The sequence below is a fragment of the Dermochelys coriacea genome, chromosome 15 (genome assembly GCF_009764565.3).
Source record: "Dermochelys coriacea isolate rDerCor1 chromosome 15, rDerCor1.pri.v4, whole genome shotgun sequence".
In the NCBI taxonomy this organism is placed as follows: Eukaryota; Metazoa; Chordata; order Testudines; family Dermochelyidae; genus Dermochelys; species Dermochelys coriacea.
In genome coordinates this window covers 5,469,945-5,490,438 of record NC_050082.1, presented here as the reverse complement: position 1 = coordinate 5,490,438, position 20,494 = coordinate 5,469,945, and the positions used below count along the sequence as shown (strand labels likewise).

The 20,494-nt window shown below is 50.2% G+C and overlaps 1 protein-coding gene across 2 annotated transcripts in view; it reads right to left on the bottom strand.

The window, feature by feature from the left end:
* Nucleotides 1–20,494, bottom strand: part of SCARF2 (scavenger receptor class F member 2) — a 94,494-nt gene that overhangs the window by 30,587 nt on the left and 43,413 nt on the right. For both annotated transcript variants that reach the window (XM_038372683.2, XM_038372684.2), the window contains exon 8: nucleotides 16,284–16,401. In XM_038372683.2, the coding sequence (XP_038228611.1) occupies nucleotides 16,284–16,401 (118 nt within the window). The remainder of the gene's footprint in view (nucleotides 1–16,283; nucleotides 16,402–20,494) is intronic.

The window sequence follows — 20,494 nt, the reverse complement described above, 5'->3', positions numbered from 1 at the left end:
CCCTTACCTGAGGGCCTCCATGAAGGTCGTGCATAGGAGCTCGTGGCTACAGTCCTCCGGTATCTCACTTGAGGTCCAGCAAACCCTTCAGGGCCTTACCTGAGGGCCTTGTCCTGGTGGAGTCCCAGCAGCCAGCCCGGAGCTCTTTCACATTCCCCTCAGCCTCTGCCAGCACTGCTATGTCCGAGGTCCTGTAGCTCTTTCAGCCAGCTGGGCACACCCTCCACTCTCCTCCAGGTCTAGAAAGGTACTGAACTCACTCTTGCCTTGCAGCTCTTCTTATACTAGCATGCTGGGCCCTGACTGGCTGCTTCCCACACAGCCACTTTAGGCAGCTTGGATGACCTCTCTACTGCCCTTTCCTGGGGCAAGGTGTGGCAGGGCCACAAGGCCTCCAGCTGGGGGCCTCAGGACCTAATCCACCCCATCACACTCAGGGAGTTCATTCCAGAGCCTTGACTTGATCCCAGAGAAGGTCCTGGCCCCCACACAGACAAGCTTTACTCATATTGTTGAGAGTATATCAGAGGAGTAGAGTTGTCGACCATGGTCTTTGTCCCAGAGCTTTACATGATCTTTTAGAAACCCTGGTCCCTTTGAAAATAAGGACTGGGATCCTGAACTTGATCTGAAATTCTCTGGGGAGCCAGTGTAGGAAGGGAATGACAGGTTTGATGTGCTCCCAGGAGCCGGTGTTGCTAAGGAGTTGCAGTGACCTGAACTACCTGGAGTTTCTCAAGTGCTAAAGGCTTCATGCCCTTGTATAGCCCGTTGCTGTAGTCCAGCCGAGAGGCGACGAAGACATGAATAACTGAGACCAGGTCTTCGTCCGCCAGGATGGGATGGAGTTTCGTAGCCAAGTGGAGATGATAGAAAGCTTTACTTGTGGGTGCAGCTATGTGAGAGCTCAGCATCAGAGAGTATGGACTGAATTGACCAATTGTGGCTGTGTATCTTCAAATAACAGAGACTGCACTGTAGCTGCAAGCTCTTCAAAATGCTTCCCTCAGCCCACCAGCATCACCTGTCTCATTCGGATTCAGCTTCAACCTGCTGTTCTTCTTCCAAAAGGGGATCTCAGCCAAGCATTGGGCCATCTTGGTGATAGTGGTGTAGTTGTGTGTGGTGAAGGAGAGGTAGAGCTGTCTGTCATCTGCATGTTGCTGGCACTTGAGTCCATGTTGTCTGACCAGTTTCACCTTGCGGTTGCATACTGATGTTGAAAAGGAACAGAATGAGAATTGATCCTTGTGGGACTCCATAAGTAACGGGTCCAGCAGTAGAGGTGCAGTTTCCCATCACTACTCATTGGGTGCATCTCCCCAGGAAGACCTCAAACCAGAGGACTAGAAACATATATTTTTAAAATGGAAGCTAAGATTCCCACTTATTGACAGCACTCTAAGAGCTGAGGCATTAGCTGTTGTGGACCCTAGCACAGGAGTGCTATTGAGCGCTCGGCCTAGTGGTCACTGGCCTATGCCAGTGGCCATTTTGGAACTCATGGGGGTTTCCCCTGATGTCAGGGCCCCATTCAAGATGTTCAATGGCCTCCGATAGAAGGGTTCCTCCATCCTATCAGGCAACCCCTGATCCAGACTCTGGTACCGAGGCCAATGCTGAGCTTCAGGATCCAGATCTGTAGGATCCTGTTGGTGCAGAAGGGGAGAAGGAGCGGAGCCCTCTGCCAGTGCAGGCCTTCTCCTCCTCAGATGACACTGTGTCAGGGGCAGGCATGTCATCTCCTCAAGACGACCACAAGGCCCACCGGGAGCTGCTGAAGAGAGTGGCCTCCAACTCAGGCTTACAGGCGGAGGTAGTGAAGGACTCCTCCCATAGCCTAGTTGGCATCGTGACTGCAGCAGCCTGTGAAAAGTAGCCCTACCTCTCACTGAGGCCATTATGGACCCAGTGAAAGCCCTCTGGCAAACCCCTGACTTCCTTACCCCCATCTCAAAAAGGGCCAAGAGGAAGTACTTTGTGCCTGCCCAAGGTTACGAGTTCCTATACATTCTCCCCCCTTGGGTGTCTGGTGGTGTCCGTGGCCAATAAAAGGGAGAGGCAGGGCCTGCAAAGGGTGATTCCTAAAGCAAAAGAGTCCAAGAAACTGGACCTTTTCAGCAAAGAAGTTTACTCTACCATGGGACTGCTGCTGGGGAGATATGACTTCAATATGTGGGACTTCAATATGAAGTTCAAAGATTTTCTTTCCCAAGAGACAAGGCAGGACTTCTCCTCACTGGTGGAGGAGGGGAAGTCAATAGTAGGGCTCCTGCAAGCTGCCCTGGATCCAGCAGATTCAGCAGCCAGGTCTATGGCCTCTGCGACGGCCATGCATAGGAGCTTACAGCTACCGTCCTCCGGTCTCCCACTTGAGGTCCAGCAAACCCTTCAGGACCTCCCCTTCAAAGGGGTTTTGCTCTTGGAGCACACGGATGTGAAGCTCCATGGGCTGAAGGACTCCAGAGTGACCCTCAAGTCCCTGGGATTGTATACCCCAATGACTTTGAGGAAGTATTGCAGGCCTCAGGAGCCCACCTGTTTTTCCACCCCACCGTCCCGTCACAAGCTGCAAAGGAAGGGGAGCAGGGGTTTTAGACACCGACAACCACCCCTGTCTACCTCAGCGGCAACATCTGTCCTGCCCAGACATCCAGGGGGCTCTGAGCAGACCTTTTGATGGGATGCTCGTGGATGTTATACCAGTTCCTGTGTTGCCAGATCCTGTTTACCCTTTATTTTTGGACCACCTGTCCCACTTCATCATGGTGTGATCCCATATCACCACTGACCATTAGATGCTGAGCATAGTGGAAGCAGGTTATACACTCCAATTTATTTTTACCCACCCCCACTCTCCCTCCTCCCCATCTCTCACAAGCAACTTCTAGTCCAGGAGGTGCAAGCTCTCCTCTGGGTGGGAAGCCATGGAAGAGGTTCTACAGAATTTAATAGGGGAGGGGTTTTATTCCTGCTATTTCCTAATTCCAAAAGCCAAGGGTAGTCTCAGACCTATTCTAGACCTGTGCCTGCTCAACGGCTACCTCAAGAAACTGAATTTCTGTGGTCTCCCTGGCTTCCATTATCCCTTCCCTGGATCCTGGGGACTGGTACACCACCCTCAATATAAGAGATACCTACTTTCACATTCAATATTCTAAGGCCCCATAAGGTTCCTCAGGTTCATTGTGAACCCGGTGCATTACTAATTCACGGTACTCCCCTTCAGCCTGTTGGGGCCCCCGGGGGGTTCACAAACTGCATGGTGTAGTGGTGGCCTTCCTGAGATGGAGGGTGCAAGTCTACCCATATCTGGATGACTGGCTAGTCAAAGACAGGTTCAGGGCTCAACTAGAGACCAGCATCCATCTCATTCAGTTGACTTTCCAGGCCCTGGGCCTGCTAATAAGTGCACAGAAGTCTATTCTCACTCTAGTGCACAGAATAGAGATTATCAGTGCAGTGCTTGACTCCACCCAGGCCAGAGCCTTCCTCCCAGAAGGCTGGCTTCAGACAATGACGTCGCTGAGAGTACACCTCAAGGACCACCCCATTACAACAGCCTGTTTTTGTCTGAGACTTTTGGGTCAGGGAGGGGCTCGCTCTTCCCACTATGTCAGGAAGCAATGATCTTTTGGGAGCTCTGCTTAGCCCACTCAATCCACCTCGAGGCTTCTCATGTTCCAGGAGCACAAAATGAGCTGGCAGATTGCCTCAGCAGGTCTTTCAAGTGGTCCCTTCATCCGGAAATCACGAGGGATTTTTCTAGAAGCGGGGGGGCTCTCCGGATAGACCTGTTCGCAATCAGACACAACAGAAAGTATCACCACTGCGTAGCCACAGCCCGGGTACGCTCACGGATGCCTTCTTGCTCCTATGGACAGTGAACCTGCTCTACGCTCTCCCCCCATCCCGCTCATGCACAAGGTTCTGCTGAAAATCAAGCAGGATCAGGCGAGGGTCATTCTCATAGCATCAGCTTGGCCCTATCGCACTGGCTTGCCACACTGCTAGGCTTTTCTATAGTGACTGATTTTGCTACCTCTACTTTAAGACCTGATCTTCCAGGACCACAGCTGACTGCTCCATCCAAATCTCGGCACCCTCCACCCGAGGGCCTGGGAGCTCCATGGCTAAATAATGCAGAGCTGGCCTGCTCAGAGCAGGTTCGCCAAGTCCTATTAGGTAGCAGGAATCCCTCTACCAGGACTACATACCTCCCCAAATGAAATGGATCCCAGTGCAGAGTCTCACCCACGCAGTCATCTCTGCAGGGCGTTCTTGAGTATTTGTTACCCCTGAAACAGCAGGGTTTAGTGATTTCATCAATTAAGGTCGACCCTGCAGCGATTTCAGCATTCCATCCCCCGGTGGATAATCGGTCCATTTTTTCACGAGATGCCCATCTGCTTCCTCAAGGGCCTAGAAAGACTATACCCCCAAATACGAGAACCTGTCCCTCCATGGTCTTATCAAAATGTATGGGTCCCACATTTTAGCTGCTGGCAATGTGCCCATTGTCATACCTTTCATGGAAGGTGGCCTTCTTGGTGGCCATTACTTCGGCCAGAAGGGGTCTCGGAGATCCAAGCCCTCATGTTGGAACCCCCATGCACGGTCTTCTTTAAGGGTAAGGTGCAGCTGCATCCTCATCCTGCCTTCCTTCCAAAGGTGTTTTCTCCATTTCATAGTAATCAGGCAATCTTCCTGCCAGTTTTCTACCCAAAGCCACACACGAATAGGGAGGAGCAACATCTTCACATTCTGGACATTAGATGTGCCCCAGTGTTCTACATAGAGAGGACCAAGCTGTTCCGTAGATCCACCCAACTCTTTGTAGTGGTAGCTGACAGGATGAAAAGCCTTCCCGTCTCTGCTGAGAGAATTTCATCTTGGATCTCATTGTGCATTCACATATGTTACGAGCAGGTGGACGGTCAGCTATCCTGACTGCCCACTCCACAAAGGCACAAGCATCATCATCAGCATTCCTGACCCAGGCCCCTATCCAGGACATTTGCAGAACCGCAATTTGGTCATTGGTTCATAAGTTTTCTATTCATTACGCCATTACTCAACAAGCTAGGGATGATGCCAGTTTTACAAGCTGTTTTACAGTCAGCATGCCCATGAACTTTGATCCCACCTCCTATGCTACTGCTTGGGAGTCACCTACTGTGGAATGGACATGTGCAATCACTCAAAGAAAAAATAGTTACTAACCTTTCCATAACTGTTGTTCTTCAAGATCTGTTGCACATGTCTGTTCCACGACCCACTCTCCTACCCCTCTTTTGGAGTTGGCCGGAAAGAAGGAACTAAGTGGGTGTGGGGTCAGTTGGGCCCTTTATACTGGGGATATAAGTGCACGGCCCCAGAAGGTGCCAGAGCTGACCCCGTGGGTACCACCTAGGAAAAATTTCTGATGGCTGTGCTCAAGGCATGCACAGACCTACAGTGGAATGTGCAACACACCTTGAAGAACAACAGTTATGGGAAGGTTAGTAGCTGTTTTTTCTGCCTGATGCAGCCTTGTTGTGTGGCTCCCGCAACTGAGTTTAAGCCAAACAGGTCTTGACTAGTGTTTTCTAGCATGGCTATAGGTAGTACAGTTAGTTCTGCATTTGTACTGCACCTAGCACAGTGGAGTCCTGTTCCATGGCTGGGACTTCCAGGTGCCTAGGGAGTATAAAGAAATAACCGTAATAATGCTGTGATGTGAATAGGCCGAAGAGTCAAGGAGACATCTAGAAAGGGAAGCACAGAAGACAGGCTGTGTGCTCACTAGAGTTCCCTCTAGCCCTCCCACAGTTGATTGCCCTGTGATATGTTGTCATGCCACCATGCTGTCACTAGAGGGTGCTACACAATGACACTCCATATTCATCTAGGACAGAGGTCCCAAATCTGTGGAGCATGCCCCTCTTGGGGTCAAGGAGGAATTTTGGGGGGGGGCGGGTTGGGACCTGGGCCAGCCCCCACAGAGGGCGGGGAGAGAGTGCCACTCAGCTCCGCTCCTGGCCCCGTCCTGTCCTTGGTCCCAGGGATTGGCTGCTGGTGCTGCACCCCGGCTGCTGACCCCATACTTGAGAATCTGCTCCCGGCTGCCAGCCCCACGTTGGGGCTCTGCTCTTGGCCCTGTACCCAGGGCTCCACTCTTGGCTACATCTGCCGGCCCTGTGCCTGGGGCCCTGGCTACCGGCCTCAGCTGCTCCCGCCCCCAGGCTGGGTCCCCTTACTCCTGTTTGAGTCCCCGGCTCCTGGATGGCAGGGCAGTGGGAGGTGGACAGAGGTAAGGAGGGGCACAAGATAAAAAGTTTGGGGACCACTGATCTAGGATTTTGCACAGAACATGGGGCAAACCTGTCAAAGTTTAGAATTAGCCACAACCTGAACTGGCCCCACTCACTGTGAAGAGATTCTGCCATTCCACTGCTGCTAGCTGGGGTGCTGCCATTCCCTCCTCAAGCTCTGCACTGGGGAAGCAGCAGGCAATGCTTTCCAGAGCTAACCCCATCCTGCAATGCGCCAGCACAGCCACAAAGAGCCAGAGAGTCCAACAAACTATGGACAAAGGAAACTATTTTGAGACTTTTCCCAAGAAATACTTCTGACAATGAGTCTGTGTTTGTGAAGTGGCTTCTTTTATCTGCACAATAATTAAATGCAGACCACACGTTCTCCAAACCAGATGTACAGTTTTGGAATTTAATTGGCATTACTGCCAAATGGAGGCTTCCTGCAGCAGTCGACAGTATGAGATGCAGCCACACTGCAGGGAGATTTTTTCCACAGCTATTTCAGTTGGAAAGGAGCTGCTAGTTCCCTCTTTGCTCCCTCATGGCAGCAGGATAAAGCCTATGGCTGGCCTAGTTGCTTTTATTGATCCGTGCATTAAAGCTAAAAACCACCTAACCCAAATGCCACCAAGAAAGGTAGATGATACTCTGAGCCATGCCAATTTTGATGGCCCTGACCAGTCAATCTCACATGCCCACACTGCAGTCCAAACCCTTGCATGTTGATATGGCCCAGACCCACCTCTCCAAAGGGGAGTAGGCTCAATGCCGGACAGAAGACCTCTGTCTGTTTGTTGGACAACCTGAGCATTTTGCTTCATTCTGTCCATGTAAGGCCTGACCCACACCTCAATCAGGAAATGCCCCAGCTCTGACAGAGGGATCTAAGCTGGGCCAGTTTTCCTCCCCTCATTTGGCCATGCAGAGCCCACACCTGTCCACCAAGGCTTTTGCAGTGTCCAACCAGCAGCCAACACCCCTCCAGCTTCCACTTTGACTATGGCACCCTGCCATGCTGGCCCGTCAAGAAGCACTAGTCAATTCTGGAGCCTCTACTGCGTGGACTATCGAGTCTTGAATAAGGTAACCATTGGAATCAATACCCTTTTACTGCTCTTGAGACAGTTCGCTCTGCTAAGATCTTTATCAAGCTGGACCTCTATGGAGCTTATAACCTTGTCTGTATTCAGGAATAGGATGAGTGGAAGACTGCCTTCCACGCCCAGTACGCACACTTTGAGTACTTGGTAATGCCCTTTGGATTGTGCATTGCCCCAGTGATGTTCCAACATTTAATCAAAGATATTTTTAGAGACATGTTGGACCAGATCGTTGTGATCTAACTTGATGATATCTTCTCTGAGACCCAGGTCCTTCATGACCAATATGTGACCTGGGTCTTGGAAGGGCTCCACCAGAACCACCTTTATGCTTAATTAGAGAAGTTTGAATCTGACAAGAGCACAATCAAGTTCTTAGGGTACACCATTTTGCCTGAAGGGCTGACTATGGATTCATGTAAGGTATCTGCCTTGTCCAAATGGGCAGCTCCGAGGGATGTGCAATGGGTATAATGGTTCCTGAGTTTTGCCAACATTTTATCAAGGGTTTTTCCCACCTGGTAGCCCCTATGAGGGTGCTTTTCCAGAAGGGAGAATGATTTGTCTGGTCTCCTGAGGCTCAATTCACCTTTGACCAACTAAAGAGAGCTTTCACCATGGCTCCCATACTTGTCCATACAGATCCCACCCTGCCATTTACTCTGGAGGCCAATACATCAAATTTCACCATTGGAGCAGTACTGTAGCAAAAAATGGGTCACATAATCAGCTCCACCCACTTGCCTTTTATTCACAAAAGTTAACCCTGGCAGAAAGGAACTACAACATTTGGGACAAGAAGCTACTGGTGATCAAGGCAACCATTGAAGAATGGCGCCACCTCCTGGAAGGAGCCTGGTTCAGGTCCCTACTGACCACAAGCACTTGGAATATTTCTGTATGGCTCAAAATGTAAATCGGCGTCAGATCTGTTGGTCACTATTTTTTGCCCAATTTGAATTTGTCATGACTTACTGCCCAGGTGCTAGAAATGGAAAGGTGGATGCCTTGTCCCTCAAAGATGATTACATCAAATCTCACACAGAACCTCTTCTGAGTCCTTAAACCAACACATTTTGTCAGTGGAACAGTGGAGAGAGCCTAATGATCATCATTTGGTCCCGGCTGCCTCATGACCCATTTGCTACCCAGATCAACCAGGCTTTGGACAATGCAAATACCCAGCCCGGCTTAGATTTCCTCTACCATGGGGAACACATTTATGTCCCTGATGGTCTACCTTGACGCAAAGTTCTGAAACTTTGCCACAATGCACCTCTCAGTGGTCACTTTTGCCAAACTAAAACATGGAGTTTAGTTTTATGGACCTTCTGGTGGCTGGGTAAGCACTCTGTCAAGAAATACATTAGCTTTTGTGACCTTTGCTCCTGAATCAGAAACACACATGTGAAGCCACTCAGCCTTCTCCTGCCACTGCCCAACCTGTCCTAGCCCTGGTCCACCGTGTCTCTGGACTTCACTATGGATCTGCCTTGTTCTCAGTAGTGGTTGATTAAGATGGCACTTTTTGTTCCTTCCTGCACAGTACCAACCACCTCAGAGACAGTCCACCTCTTCTAGAACATGTCTTCTGGCTCCATGGACTTCCACCTGCCATTGTGTCAGATCAAGGCGATTTATTGCACATGAGTTTTTAAGTTCCTAAGCATAGCACTTCTTATCTCATCAGCATACCATCCACACATTATGGACAGACAGAATGGGTAAATCAGATCCTGGAGCAGTACCTCCCAGTTTTGGCATTTGTCCCATAGGTGCCCCCTGAAAAGCTCAATTCTGGGGCCCCTACTTGGGAATGGGAGGAAGATGGGGGTAGTGGTGGAGCTGGGAGATGCCCAGGGAAGCAGGGAGTGACTTCCCCTAGAGCCCAGCCTTTCTCTGTGCCTCCAGCTGGGGGCTCCAATATCCAGGCAGCTCTGCTACTCATCTCTGACTCTACCTCAACCTCCCAGCTCCTCCAGCCCCTGCACTCCCCTGCCCAGTTCTGGACTTCAAGTTTCCTGCACTGACCCACCTCTGAGCATCCCCCACTCCTTCCCAAGTCCAGCACTGGCACCTGCTGGCTCAGAGAATGCCCTGCAGGGGAGGGAAAGGGGCCATCTGGCAGGGGAGCACAGGTACCATAGCCACCGGCAAAGGCCTTTTGTTTGGCCTACCAGGAATCAGCTGTTCCTTCTTGTTCCCACTGGGGTCTCCGCTGTAAAGGTGGCCCTGCTACCTGGCTCCAGCTGGCCCTGGGCTCCTCTTAGCTCTGGCCCCTGTGCTCCCTGGCTGCTAGGCAGTCCTTTCCCTCACCCAGTGGGGAGATTGGGTGGGGCACACAGAGGCGGGTCAGCATGGGAACTGCTGTAGCTGGGACTGAGAAGGGGAGTGCAGGTGCTGGAGCCACCAGGAGCAGAGCTAGAGCCAAGCAGCAGGGCTGTCCTTCAATCAGAGCCCCCATTGGGGAGCAGGATGGAGCAGCTGTCAAGCAGGCCAACGGAAGGTCCTCGTGGACTGGACCGTGCTTTCAGGGGGCTCTCCAGCTGCTTTGGGGCCTTCTGCGATTGCCTGGGTTGCAGGTGCCTAACACAGCTACGAGTACCGCTGTTGCTTCCTAAATTGTCAACAGGATGACTGGGTCTCTCTGCTGCCTTTCGTAGAATTTGCTTATAACAAGTTGGGCCATACCTCTACCCAACACAGCCTGTTCTACACCAACTTTGACTTCCACCCACGTTTCCACCCAGCATTACCCATAGTTTCCTTGGTCCCTGCAGTGGCAGATCTAGTCACTAATCAGCAGGAGCTCAGGGAGCAGCTGGAAGCTGCCAGAGACCTACAAGTGCTATGCCAGTCAGGGCCACCCGGGAAAGGGTCTGGCTGTCAACCAGAATCCTCAGGTCAATATGACTGTCAGCCAAGTTAGACTGCCAATACATAGGTCCATTCAAGATCTTGGAGAAAATCAACCTAGTGACATTCAAACTGCAGCTCCTGGAGTCAATGAAAACCCACCCAGTATTCCACCTCTCCCTCCTAAAACCTTATGTACAAAACCCATTTCCTGGTTGGTCCACACGCCACTGCCACCCATAACAGTACCAGGACAAAAGGAATACCTAGTCCAACAAATTCTGGACTTCCAGAGAGGGCAAGGTAAGCTTCATTACTTAGTGGATTGGGAATGCAATGGTCCCAATGATGGGAGCCAGCAGAGAATATCCACAGACCAGATCTACTGTGGGACCTCCACTGAGTTCATCCAGAGAAGCCTGGGCAGAGGGCCCTTTGAAGGACTCCTTGAGAAGAGGATACCGTCAGGAATGAGATTCTTTAGCTGAGCCTGAGGACTAGCCAGCTGGGCTGTGGTAGGACAGTCTGATTGACCAGCCTGCTTCATTGGCAGGAGGGAACCAGCAGGCCTGCTTCTGAACTCAGCAGCAGCAGGTTGCTGGCTGCTCATCACTTAACCCTGCAGCTGCGATTGCTCCTGTGCCTGCCTTGTTCCTAGCCTTGCTCCAGCCTCATTCCTGTCCTGCTCCACTCTGTTCCAGCCCTGCTTCCTCCTGGCTCCAGCTCTGACCCCGGCTTGACTCTGGTTCCTGACTCCAGCTCTGACCCTTGACTTTAGTTCCTGGCTCTGAACTCCTGCTGCAACCACCAGGCATGATTCCTGTTCTAGCCATTAGGCATGACTGCCCATGTCCTGTCGTCACATATAAGCCATTGCAGTCTCTCGCTACAAGTGGGCCAGTCCTCTACTGAGCTATGCAACATGTCCATTTCCCCCAAACAGCCAGACATTTTGACCCTCTTTTAATTTTTCTCTCAGTGAGCTGTTTGGTCCCAGTCCCAGTGGCGTCTGTTTCCTTTTCACTTTCACGCAGCCTTGCAGTCACCATCTGGGCATAGCAGCCGGCAGGTGTGATTCCCGGCTGGGGGAGAAAAGAGCAGTTTGGCAGTAGACGCATGAGCAGTGCTTGGGCTAGCTGCCCAAGGCGGAGCACATCTGCCCACGTGGGTGGCATTAGGGCAGCTATCAAGTCAGGAGGCCAGTACTTGGTCGGGAAGCCCTGGGGAAGCTGAGAGCGTAATGGGACCGGTTACTCCGCAGGTCGTACACTTTTCTCCACATCAGCGTCACTCTGATGCTATGCCGGCTGGGGAGGTTCAGACCTGATCCCTTGTGGACATCAAAGATTTCATGGCCCTTGTAACAGCATGAGTTTGACCCTGGTGTCTTGTCCAAATTCTATGGCGGTAACTACGTTCTTCCTATCTACATTTCCCTGAGCTTCCGCTTGGCAGTGCTTCCCTGACTCCCAGGCAGTGCATTGTTAGATGGACTTTCTGCCCAGAGGTGGCTGCACCCCCCGCCCCCCCGTCACCTTGCACTAAAGGACGGCTGCACTGGCAGATGGCAAAGCCCTGGGGGTTGGGCCCAAGCCAGGGGATTGAAGGCTGCTAAGAGTGGCCATTACTAAAAACCTGTTTGCAATTACCCAGAGTTTTCAGAAATCTTCACCTTTTTGGTTGAAATTTCCAGGCTCAGTCTGTGTCTGAGGTCAAAAATGTTTGGAAAATGTCTGCAAAAGTAGTTCACTCATTGCAGAGAATGAGGGAAAATGCACTCCCCTGCTGTGAAACATTTTACATTGATTTTAACTAGCATTACTGTAGAAATGGGTGGGAGTGCACCAAGTGGGGGCCCTGGCTGAGCAGCAGAGGGGAGGAGAGAGGTAGGGGTGGCGAGAGACCCGTCTGAGCAGAATGGAATGAGGAGGAGGGGTGAGGGGGCTAGAGTCCTGGCTGAGCAAAAGTGCTCCCATTCAAGTTGGATTTTTGTTATGGATTCACAGATTCCAAAGCCAGAAGTGCCCATCCCGATCTAGTCTGACCTCCTAGGTTTACAAGGCAGAGAAACCACCCAGGGATTCCTGCGTCTAGCCCAATAACCTCTAGTTGAACCAGAGCAGATCTTTAGAAAGAGACCCCCAGTCCTGACTGAAGGGGTTCCAGTTATATACAATCCCCCATGTCCTTGGGTAAATTGTTCCAATGGCTACTTCCCCTCAATGTTAAAAATCGGTGCCGTGTTTCTACTCTGAATTTGCCTAGCGTTAGCTCCCAGCCGTCGGAGCCCGTTCTGCCTTGTCCACCAGATTAACGAGCTCCTATGCCAGCTCTCTTCTCCCTGTGTGAATGGGCCACTTGATTGATCTCCCAGCATTTGGCAATCATGCAGTGCAGTCCCCATCACGTAGATTTCTCATTGATCGGGTTCTGTGCCCTCTACAGATGGCTGCTTTGTGGGAGATCTAAGGCAAGGGCACACTCACCTCCTTGGTTCCTTGGATGATGGGCAAGGTACCATTTCCAAACATGTCGGGGAACACCTTGGTCTGGTTAAAGGGACCTTCCTTCTGTTGGCAATGCTGCATTTTTCTCTTCCTGCCCCCAAATGCCTCTTGGCCTAGGGGCATGAGCCAGAGGCTGAGAGCACTTGTAGAGGGAGGATCTCAAAGCACTTTACAACCACTATTGCATGGGGCTGTATCATGTCCCTGCAGGGACTTCCCCCCAGTCTGCAGATGGCGATGCTGAGACACAGAGCAGCGATGAGACCAGTAGCATAGACCAGGGTAAACAGTTTATCCACTTCTCTTTCTTGGAAAGTGGAGTTTAGTTTAGGTTCATTTACCTACTTTTTTTTTTTTATAACCATTACACCACTGGATGAGACCCGTCTAAGTTAACAGAGTCGGTGCTGAGCCCAGGCTTAGCCCCCGCAACCCCTGATCCCCAGTGCTGCGCTTTGACCATAAGACCGTCCATTTCTGAACATGCTCTTTAACAGTCGGACACATGCTGTTTCTCCCATGTTTCTGCCTGTCTGGTGTACGCTGAGCAGCACACGCCCAGGGTGGGTGCTACATGTGTATCCAGAGTGGCAGTAAGAATTGCTCGATGATCTACTGTGTAAATAAAATGAGAAATTGAGCTAAGAGCTGTGATTAGAGACTGAAGGATAACACAGGCACACGGGGCTGTGGTTGCAGCGTGACCTCTGACAGAGCCTGACCTGAGTGCTGAACCCACCAACCTCAGTGGCTGGAATATCCATTGAGCTCCTGCAGGCATGAGGGGGACAGGCTTCCCCTTGGGGTCAGTGGCAAGAGACTGACTGGCACCACACAGTGCATGGCTGGGCCTGTGCTGGAAAGGTCTATGAGCCATCCAGGGGATGGTGGCAGGAGCAGAGGCTGAGGTCATGTGCACACAGCATTGCTACGGCCATGCTGAGTGCAGCGTTTTCCCCTGGAGATCCCAGGGGCCGGGCAGTAGAGCAGGGGGCTCAGGACCTGCCCCCCACTCAGGGGCACAGGTACCTCAGTATAGCAGTGAGGACATGGTGGCTGGGCAGGCTCCCAGATTGCACTCCAGCAGGACTGGCTCTTTGCCACTTTTCCTTTTCAGGCAGCAAGATAAATGCTGACCCTGCAGGGAGGTGACATTCAGGGTGGGGATTTAAACTTGCCTGTCAGAGCTTGGCACTGTGGGGCCCAGGCCTGCTGCACAAGGAGAGGGATCGGGGTGCTTGCTAATGGGGCCATGAGTACAGCTGGCCCAGAAGCTGCTCCCCAGGGACACAGAGGCAACAAGGGCTGAGGCAGGACCAAATAACGCTAGACCATCCCTGACAGGTGTTTGTCCAACCTAGTCTTAAAAACCTCCAATGACGGAATTCCACACCCTCTCTTGGGAACCTGCTCCAGAGCTGAACTATCCTTTTAGTTAGACAAGATTTCCTAATATCGAACCTAAATCTCCCTCGCTGCAGATGAAGTCCATTACTTCTTGTCCTGCCGTCAGGGGACAGACAACAATCAATCATCATCCTCTTTATAGCAGCCCTTAACGTGTTTGAAGACTGTTGTCAGCCTCCCCACATCAGTCTTCTTAGATTCATAGATATTAAGGTCAGAAGGGACCATTATGATCATCTAGTCTGACCTCCTGCACAACGCAGGCCACAGAATCTCACCCACCCATTCCTGCGATAAACCTCTCACCTATGTCTGAGCTATTGAAGTCCTCAAATCATGGTTTAAAGACTTCAAGGTGCAGAGAATCCTCCAGCAAGTGACCCGTGCCCCATGCTACTGAGGAAGGCGAAAAACCCCCAGGGCCTCTTCCAATTTGCCCTGGAGGAAAATTCCTTCCTGACCCCAAATATGGCGATCAGCTAAACCCTGAGTATATGGGCAAGATTCACCAGTCAGATACCCAGGAAAGAATTCTCTGTAGTAACTCAGATCCCACCCCATCTAACATCCCATCACAGGCCATTGGGCCTATTTACCATGAATATTTAAAGATCAATTAATTGCCAAAATCATATTACCCCATCATACCATCTCCTCCATAAACTTATTGAGTTGAATCTTAAAGCCAGATAGGTCTTTTGCCCCCACTGCTTCCCTTGGAAGGCTATTCCAAAACTTCACTCCTCTGATGGTTAGAAACCTTCGTCTAATTTCAAGTCTAAACTTCCCGATGACCAGTTTATATCCATTTGTTCTTGTGTCCACATTGGTACTGAGCTTAAATAATTCCTCTCCCTCTCCGGTATTTATCCCTCTGATATATTTATAGAGAGCAATCATATCTCCCCTCAACCTTCTTTTGGTTAGGCTAAACAAGCCAAGCTCCTTGAGTCTCCTTTCATAAGACAGGTTTTCCATTCCTTGGATCATCCTAGTAGCCCTTCTCTGTATCTGTTCCAGTTTGAATTCATCCTTTCTAAAGGATGTTCTGGGAGACCAGAACTGCACCCCATATTCCAGGTGAGGTCTCACCAGTGCCTTGTATAACAGTACTAAAACCTCCTTATCTCTACTGGAAATACCTCGCCTAATGCATCCCAAGACCGCATTAGTTTTTTTCACGGTGATATCACATTGGCAGCTCATAGTCATCCTGTGATCAACCAATACTCCAAGGTCCTTCTCCTCCTTCTTCTTTCACTACTAAACATGCTCCTTTTTTAACCTTTCCACCTGCGTAAACATTTGAATGTTTTTGTCACTCTCTTCTGGAATCTCTCCAATTAGGCCACCTCTTTCCTGACCAAGCCAGCCCTAAAAGCAGAGGATAGCTGCACCTGGATGAGCAGCGGGGGGGGTGGGGGGGGCTAGCTGGCCAGGTGCGATCCTGTCTAAGACCCTTGGTATGTACAGGACAGCTTGCCCCTCCCACTGCTAGCTCTGCCACAGCTACACTGCAGGGAATGGCACCTCCAGCTCCAGAGTAGACATACCTCAAGCCATCCCCGAAGCTGGCTGCTGCTCAGTTTGTAAGGAGTGCATGACCTTTGCCAGTCTGAGCTGGAGGGTGCTGGGAGAGGGCAGGGGTGGGGGAGAGGAAATTCTAGGCTCTCTCTCCTGGGGGGAGATTATTCTAGGATAGCCTCCTGGGGGGAAGAGGGGAGATTCTAGGATAGTGTCTCCCAGGAGAGGGGAGTTCTCAGGCTATGGATGGTTTCCAAAACTTGAAGGAAATTTTAAATTTTTCCCCCCAAATTTTTCCATCCAAAAGCTGAAAAATGCCGTGGCAGATTCCATTTGAAAAGAACATGTTGCTCCCTTGGATAGGTTCAGTGGCTGTTTCCCCCAGCCCCAGTGGAGGGCCCCCGCAGCATGTCCCATGGAACCACATGGGACCAGACCCTCCCCCAGCAATCAGAGCTGCGGGACCTAGTGGGGTGGTCAGTGCCTAAGGCCAACGGCAAGGAGCCCGGCAGCTCCGGGATGGACGGCAGCCGCTCCAGGAAGGCCGTGCACTGGGCTCTCGCTGATGAGGCAAAGGCACAGACACTTACCCCTGAGCTTCCTCCTTCTTGCGGCAGACACAGCAGCAGCAGAGCAGAGAGAGGAGCAGGATGAGCAGCAAAGCCAGCAGGGCCCCCGCTGCAATCACCCCCATCCGCTGATTGGCCTCTGAAAAGACACCCAAGGCACTCCATTAACACGCTACCCTGGGGACGGGTGGAGAGCCAGTCGCCCATCCCAGCCTGTCCCAGAGCCTACGGGCTGGCTAGTCGGAGTGGGGAGAGAGGGAGGGAAGGCACCTCCCGTTTCCTGCCCCTCCCCACCAAACGCCTCAACACAGGCGGCTCAGACGCCCTCACTGAGTCCAATCGCTTGTGTCCCCACCAAGCAGAGTCCTGAGCGCGCTGACTGGCCACGTCAGGTTGCTGTTTAGATCATTAGGGGCAGGGAGTGTGTCAGTCCCATGTGTCTCGATGAGGCTGAGCACCTTGGTGCTCAGTGAAGAGAACATGATAAAATCTCTCCCCAAATCTCCCCTTTGGGGGGTGACAGTTCCTGAGCTGCACCTCTGCCCCATGGTAAGCCCCGGGGCTGCCCCTCTGCCCCACAGTGAGCCCTGGGGTTGGTGTCATTGGCGAAGCAGAGTCAGCATCAATAGCATCTGAGAGATGATAGGTAGGTGGGGACAGCCATGAAGGGCCCTAAAAGTGAAGCCCAGCAGTTCGTGTTTGATACAGTGGAACCAACCCGAGGGATGTAAAAAGAGGAGTGACATGGCCAAAGCAATGAGCCAGCACCAGTTTGACTGGATGTGAGTGGGGCAAATTGGCAAAAATGCACAATTAATACATTTTAAACCCAAGGGCACCATTGTGATCATCTAGTCTGACCTCTGCTATAACACAGGCCAGAGAATTTCTGCACCCAGGGATCTGCCAGAGCAGATCTCTTAGAAAGAGGCACCCAATCTTGATTTTGACTGGGATTTTCAAAGGATTCTCAGAAAGTTAGATGCCCAATACCCATTGTAATTCAGGCCTTTATGTCCCTTTGAGAATCCCAGTGTTAAAGATTCCAAGTAACAGAGAATCCACCACACCCTAGGTGAGTTGTTCAGTGGTTAATTATCCTCACTGTTAAAAATGTGTCCCTTATTTCTAGTCTGAAATTCTCTAGCTGTAGCTCCCACCAATTAGATCTTGTTCTGCCTTTGTCACACAGATTGTTCATAGATTCCAAGTCCAGAAGGATCCCATACAATCATCTCGTCTGACCTCCTGTATCACACAGGCCAGAGACCTGCCCCACAATAATTCATAGAACAGAGCTTTTAGAAAAAACATCCAATCTTGATTGAAAAATTGTCAATGATGGAGAATCCACCACAACCCTTGGTAAATGGTTCCAATGGTTAATCACTGTCACTGTTAATAATGAACAACCTATTTCCATTCTGAATTTGTCTAGCTTCAACTTGCAGCCACTGGATTATGTTAGACCTTTCTCTGCTAGATTGAAGAGCCCATTATTAAATATTTGTTCCCCATGTAGATAATGACAGACTGTGATCAAATCACCCCGAGCCATCTCTTTGTTAAGCTAAATAGATAAACTCAAGTTGATCAAAAAGTTCAATCACTTTAAGGCAGGTTTTCTAGTCCTTTAATCATTCTTGGGCCTCTTCTCAGGATCCTCTCCAATTATCAACAGCCTTTTTGGATTGTGGGCACCCAACCTGGCTGTGGTATTCCAGCAGGGGTCCCACAGTACCAAACAGAGAGGTAAAATAACTTCTCTACTCCTAATGGAGATCCCCCTGTTTATACATCCTAGGATCGCGTTAGCTCTTTTGACCACAGCGTCCATTGGGAGCTCATGTTCAGCTGATTAACCACCCGATCCATCCCCCAAATGTTTTTCAGAGTAACTGCTTCCCAGGCTAGAATCCCTCATCCTGTATGTGTGGCCTATGTTCTTTGTTCCTACATGTATACATTTACATTTATCCATATTAAAATGCATATTGTTTGCTTGCACACAGTTTACCAATTGATCCATAGTGCTCTGAATCAGTGACCTATCCTTTTTGTTATTTACCTCTCCCACAGTTTGTATCATCTGCAAACTTTATCCATGAGGATTTTAAGTTTTCTTCCAGAGCAATGATAAAGATGCTAAATAGTGTAGGGGCAAGAACTGATCCTTGTGGCACTCCAATGGAAACACATCCGTTCAACGACAATTCCCCATTTGCAGTAACATTTTGAGACCTAACAAGTAGCCGGTTTTTAATCCATTTAATGCGTGCCATATTAATTTTATATCGCTCTAGCTTTTTAATTAAAATGTCATGTAGCATCGAGTCAAACACCTTACAGAAGCCTAAATATATTACGTCAACACTATTTCAACCAAAGCTGTAATCTCATCCAAAGAAAATCTCAAGTTAGCTTGTGGCACGACCAACATGTGGGTGGTCTGAGCTGGTGGAAGCCACATGAATCAGGGCCAGGCTAAGTATACACCAGGAGATCAGAGTCCAAGACATGCCAGAGGGTAGATAGAGAATCAGATGTCATGAGACAGGCAGGGTCATGTTACCAAGAGACCAGAGTCAGGCAATAGAAGCAGGTAGCTCGGGGTGTGGGGGCATCCTAAATAGGAGAAACCTCATTGTACAGACAACTTCCTGTTCCTCTGCTTGATTTAAATAGAGCAGGGGACTAATTGAGACTGCAGAAGTTCCACCAATCAGATCCCAGAACTGGAGTTCTCCATCAGTGCTGGGCTTGTAGTTCTGGGGGTCATTAAGAGGACACAAAGTGACAGATCAGAACTTATTGGCTCTTAAGAGCCCTGTGTACCAGTGTTCAAGATCCATTATCCCCGACAGCATCTATTTTCCATAAACCCATGCTGATTGGCATTATTTACATTACTCCCCTTTAGTTATTAATCGAGTTCTGTGGCAGCTGCTCCATTATTTTGCCCAGGATTGATGTCAGGCTGACAAGCCTATAATTATATGGGTCATTTACCTTTTTAGAAATTAGCATACCATTCACTTTCTTCCAGTCTTCTGAAACATCTCCACTATTCCAAGACTTTTGAAAATCAACATTAATGGTACAGCACACTCCTCAGCCAGCTCTTATAAAACTCTTGGATGAAAGTTCTCTGGAGCTGTGGATTTAGAGCCATCTACTATCAGAAATCTTTTCCCTATAGGCACTTGTAGACTGTGATAAGTCACCTCTTAACCTGCTCTTTATTAATGTATGTACAGTGATCTCCTTGCATCTCTCACTATAAGGCAGGTTTTCCAGATCTTGAATCATTCTTGTGGCTCATCTCTGAATCCTCTGCATTTTGTCAACATATTTTTGAATTTTGATACCAGAACTGGATGTGGTGTTCAGTCATGGTCTCATCTAAACTATATGTCACCTCCCTGCTCCTACCCAGTCTTCCCTGAGAGTTCATAGGGCTGCCCCTAAGATTTGGGGGTTGTCAGTGGAAGGACAATAGTCAACATGTGTTTTTGAATGAGACTGTGCAGAGAAGGTTAAAGGGAGAAGGGGAGGCGACAATGAAGAGCTCTGGGGGACCCTCTGTAAAAGAAGAGGATCAGGTAAGAAGAGGCTCCTCCATCTGAAACATTGACAGAGTGATGAGAAAGGGAGGAGGGGACCTGGGAGAGCAAAGAGACTCAGAACCCAAAGTGTGCACCATTCCAAGAAGAACAGCAGGGTTGAAGGCACAGAAAGTGGCTGGCAGGTTGAGGGGGATGGAGCACAGGCTCTGGGCTTGGCCAGGGAGAGGACATTCTGGTGAGAGCTGTTTCAGTGGTGTACAGAGGGAGGATGCTGGATTGGAAAGGGTCTAAGGTGGCATTGGAGGAGAGGAACTCCAATCAGCAGTTGCAGACAGCAGGTCCAATGAGCTTCGAGATGAAAGGGAGAAAGGAGACAGGGTGGCATTGAAGAGAAAGCATCTGGCACATTTCATGGGTCCCACAGGAAGATGAATAATTTTAAACCATCTGTGTAACCAGAGACGCAGGAATGAGCAGTGTTCCCACAGTGCAGTGAGGCTGGTGTTGCTGTCTGTACTGTACGAACTGGAATTTCCTGGCCCTGCAGGATTTCAGCTGGAGCGTTCCATGCATTTCACTTCCTAACCCCACTGAATATTCTCCTATCTAGTGGCTGCTACTGGGCTTGGCTGTGATGTGGTGTGCCTGATTCCTGGGGAAGGCCTC